Source organism: Plasmodium inui, assembly GCF_000524495.1.
Source record: "Plasmodium inui San Antonio 1 unplaced genomic scaffold supercont1.3, whole genome shotgun sequence".
In the NCBI taxonomy this organism is placed as follows: domain Eukaryota; phylum Apicomplexa; class Aconoidasida; order Haemosporida; family Plasmodiidae; genus Plasmodium; species Plasmodium inui.
In genome coordinates, this window is record NW_008481837.1 from 479259 (window position 1) to 482372 (window position 3114).

At 46.0% G+C, this 3114-nt stretch overlaps 2 protein-coding genes across 2 annotated transcripts; one reads left to right on the forward strand and one right to left on the reverse strand.

Moving 5' to 3' along the window:
* Nucleotides 1-221: 221 nt before the first annotated feature.
* Nucleotides 222-1304, forward strand: C922_00944 (ferredoxin-NADP+ reductase; the record flags this gene model as incomplete). The annotated part of the gene is made up of 1 exon (XM_008816553.1): nucleotides 222-1304. The coding sequence occupies one exon, from the start codon at nucleotides 222-224 to the stop codon at nucleotides 1302-1304; it is 1083 nt and encodes a 360-aa protein (XP_008814775.1).
* A 324-nt stretch (nucleotides 1305-1628) lies between these two features.
* C922_00945 (hypothetical protein) lies at nucleotides 1629-2772 on the reverse strand (the record flags this gene model as incomplete). Its single annotated transcript, XM_008816554.1, has 4 exons — nucleotides 1629-1768; nucleotides 1898-1945; nucleotides 2073-2333; nucleotides 2511-2772. The coding sequence occupies 4 exons, from the start codon at nucleotides 2770-2772 to the stop codon at nucleotides 1629-1631; spliced, it is 711 nt and encodes a 236-aa protein (XP_008814776.1).
* Nucleotides 2773-3114: the final 342 nt, after the last annotated feature.

A 3114-nucleotide genomic window follows, 5' to 3' on the forward strand; every position in this document is an offset into this window, starting at 1 on the left:
CACGTTTTACGCTATATATGTAGTCAAGAGGGGTTAAACAGACAGGGCAGAAATGTGAGCCGAGGAGGTGAGGAGAAAAAAAGGGGGCGGTGCACAAGGTTGTGAATGCCCGAGGGGCACAGCGACGTAAGCAACAGCAGCGTAAGAAACAGCACCGTAGCAACATTGCACCGCCACGTCGCACTTCAGACGGCGATATAGAAAAAAAAATAGGCCCTTAAATGAAACTGTCAGTGGCACTCCTACTACTGCCAGTGACCATCGACGGGGGGGTAACGTCGCACATGGTTAACACGTGTCCAGCGTGGGGAAAAAAAAATTATGAAATTAAAAAAACATTCTTCCTAAAGAGCGCCTCTACGTTATGCAAGAAGAGGAAACTCCTCCGACGTTGCACCAACGCAGAAAGGAATAGCTACACAAATGTGTACACAATTAGGAACCCACTAAAGTGTAAAGTAGTCGACAAGGTAAAGCTCGTAAGACAAAATGCTCTGCATGAAGTGTACAATCTGGAGATAGACCATGGGGGGATGTTCAAATATTTGGAGGGGCACTCATGCGGGGTGATTCCTTACTATGAGGAGGTGGCCCAAGAAGAGGATAGGAATACCTCCCAGGATAGGGGCAAAAAAAGGGGGAGGAAATGCGCAAGACTCTACTCCATATCCTCCAGTAACTCGGACAATCTCTCCATTGCCATTCGAATTCATACCTATGAGGAAGAAAAAAATGGACACCTCCATCTGCAGTATGGATACTGTTCAGGCTACATAAAAGGGTTAAAGAAAAATGATAACATATATTTAACAGGAGCACACGGATCCTTTCTTCTTCCAAACAATGTGCTTGAAGAAAACAGAAATTTAATTTTAATCGCAACAGGGACGGGTATCTCTCCTTACATAGCTTTTTTAAAAAAAATCTGGGGAATCCAGCAAGGTACCCTTCCACAAAACAAATCAACCTATAATGGAAAAATTTATCTTTACTATGGAGTGTACAATGAAGACTCCATTCTGTACATTCAGGACCTGGAGCATTTTGCGAAGATGCACCCGGATAACTTCCATGTGGAGTATGTCTTTTCCTCTATGAAAAACTCGGATGTCAGTTCGCATCATGTGCAGGACGAAATATACAGAAGGAGAGAAAACTTCCTGCGCCTTTTTAATGAGCTCAAATGCGAACTTTACATTTGTGGCCATAAATCCATACGGGGCACAATTATCGATATTCTCAAGGGGGAAGACCAAGTATTGGCCGCCGAGAAGAGGAAGCGCGTTCACGTTGAGGTTTACTAGGTTCGCTTAAAAACCCCATTGTTCGGTTTGCGACGAGAAGGGGAGTATAGTATACTTCTTGACATGACAGATTCGCAGCAGTATGATGCTTGTCCTGCCACTATCGTTATGGGGTGTATTGCCATTTTTTCTTTTTCTTCTTTTCTTCTTTTTTTTTGTGGATGCCGCGAGTGGGTCTAAAAAAAAAAATGTCACTCGTTTGGGATGTGCGTAGGGGCGTAAAAACAAGTGCACAAGCAGGTGCAGAAGCACATCTGCGTAAATGCATACCTGCTGACCGGTTTACTGCTGGACCGGTTTACATTTCCGCCGCCCGCGCCTTGGTCAGTCCTTCTTCTTCTCGCCGAATGCAGTAAAGTAACTAAGCAGCGAGTTGGACAAGATGTCGAAGCACACGTTGCAGCAGCAGAGGAATAACACCAGGACGCTGATCACGTAGATTAGCCACCACATGGCGTACGCCGCTGCAGATTGGGGGGGAAGGGGTGAGCATCAGTAGTAAGTAAGCGGTAGTTATCGACACTTATCGATAGTTAGCCTTAGTGTGCAGTTACTGGCGCCAGTCTGCAACGCTGCAGCGCGTGGAAGCTAACCCGGTGTGTGGTAAACCACGTACTTGGAGAGCCCCCTCGTGATTTGTACTGCGAAATGGAAAAAGGGGAAGGATAAAATTGCTCAGCATACCGCAAGCAATGCCAACCTGCACATGTACAGGAGGATTAGTATACGTGCAGGAGAGCAGCTTCTCATTGACATTCCTAAACTTACCATCGCAGGGGGGAGGCACCTCGACCTTTTCGCTCCCCCAATTAAGCATGGACGAACTCTGTTTATCCTTTTGAGTCCATCCATTGTGACACTTGCAAATAACTCTGTTCAGTTTATAGATAAAAAGACATGTGCCGTGCAGGCAAGGATTCGTTTCTGCCGATGAGCAGGGATTGTTTTCAATTTCGCAGTTCCTCCCCGTGTAGAAGTCTCCGCACTCGCATGAGTAGTAGGGCTTCTTGTCAATCGGTATGCACTTTCCTGGGAAGGCAAACAGGGGCAAGGCAAAATGACAAAATGGAAGTTGTGCGTGCAGTGGGCAGCAACAATCAATGCTGAGAAGTCAATGCTGAGCCGTCAATGGTGAACAATCGCAGCTGGGAGTAACCCCCATTCTGCTCGCCAATGCACGTGTGCGCTCCTCTCTGAAAAGCGAACCCCGTCTGCACAAAGAAACAGAGCATGATTCGTACATCCCGCGAATGTTACAGTCCCTCTCGCACATGTTCCATTTCTCCGTGCAATACACCCCCTTCTCATTAGCATTGCACAAGCATATCTGTTTATTATCATCCAAAATGTAACAGGCGTTTTTGCACTTGTGATTATCTGCACACTCCAGGCAGTTCAGAGTTCCTATTTTATTGTGCAAACAGAACAGCAAAAGTATGGTGATGACCCAGCTGGGCAGTGGGGCCATAACGAGACAAAGGGGGGAGGGGCGCGCACAGGATATGCGAAAGTGGGCCTCTGAGCGGGGGGAAATACCTACACAGCCATGTGTACAAGCACAGCTACACACTTGCCTGATGACACGTTTCCCAAGCGAAAACACAGGAGGGCAGTTAAACTGCAGAACAGGGGGTAAACACACTACTTCAAAATTATGCACAGTTTTTTTTTGAGCATCAGAATGGGTGGTCTTTAAAACATTCCAGCTTTTATTTTCTCATTTGTGAATTTTTTTTTTTTTTTTTTTTTTGCCAATTGGGTAAAGTGCGAGGATCAAACCGAACTTCTTCCGTTAGGTGGTTTTTCTCTC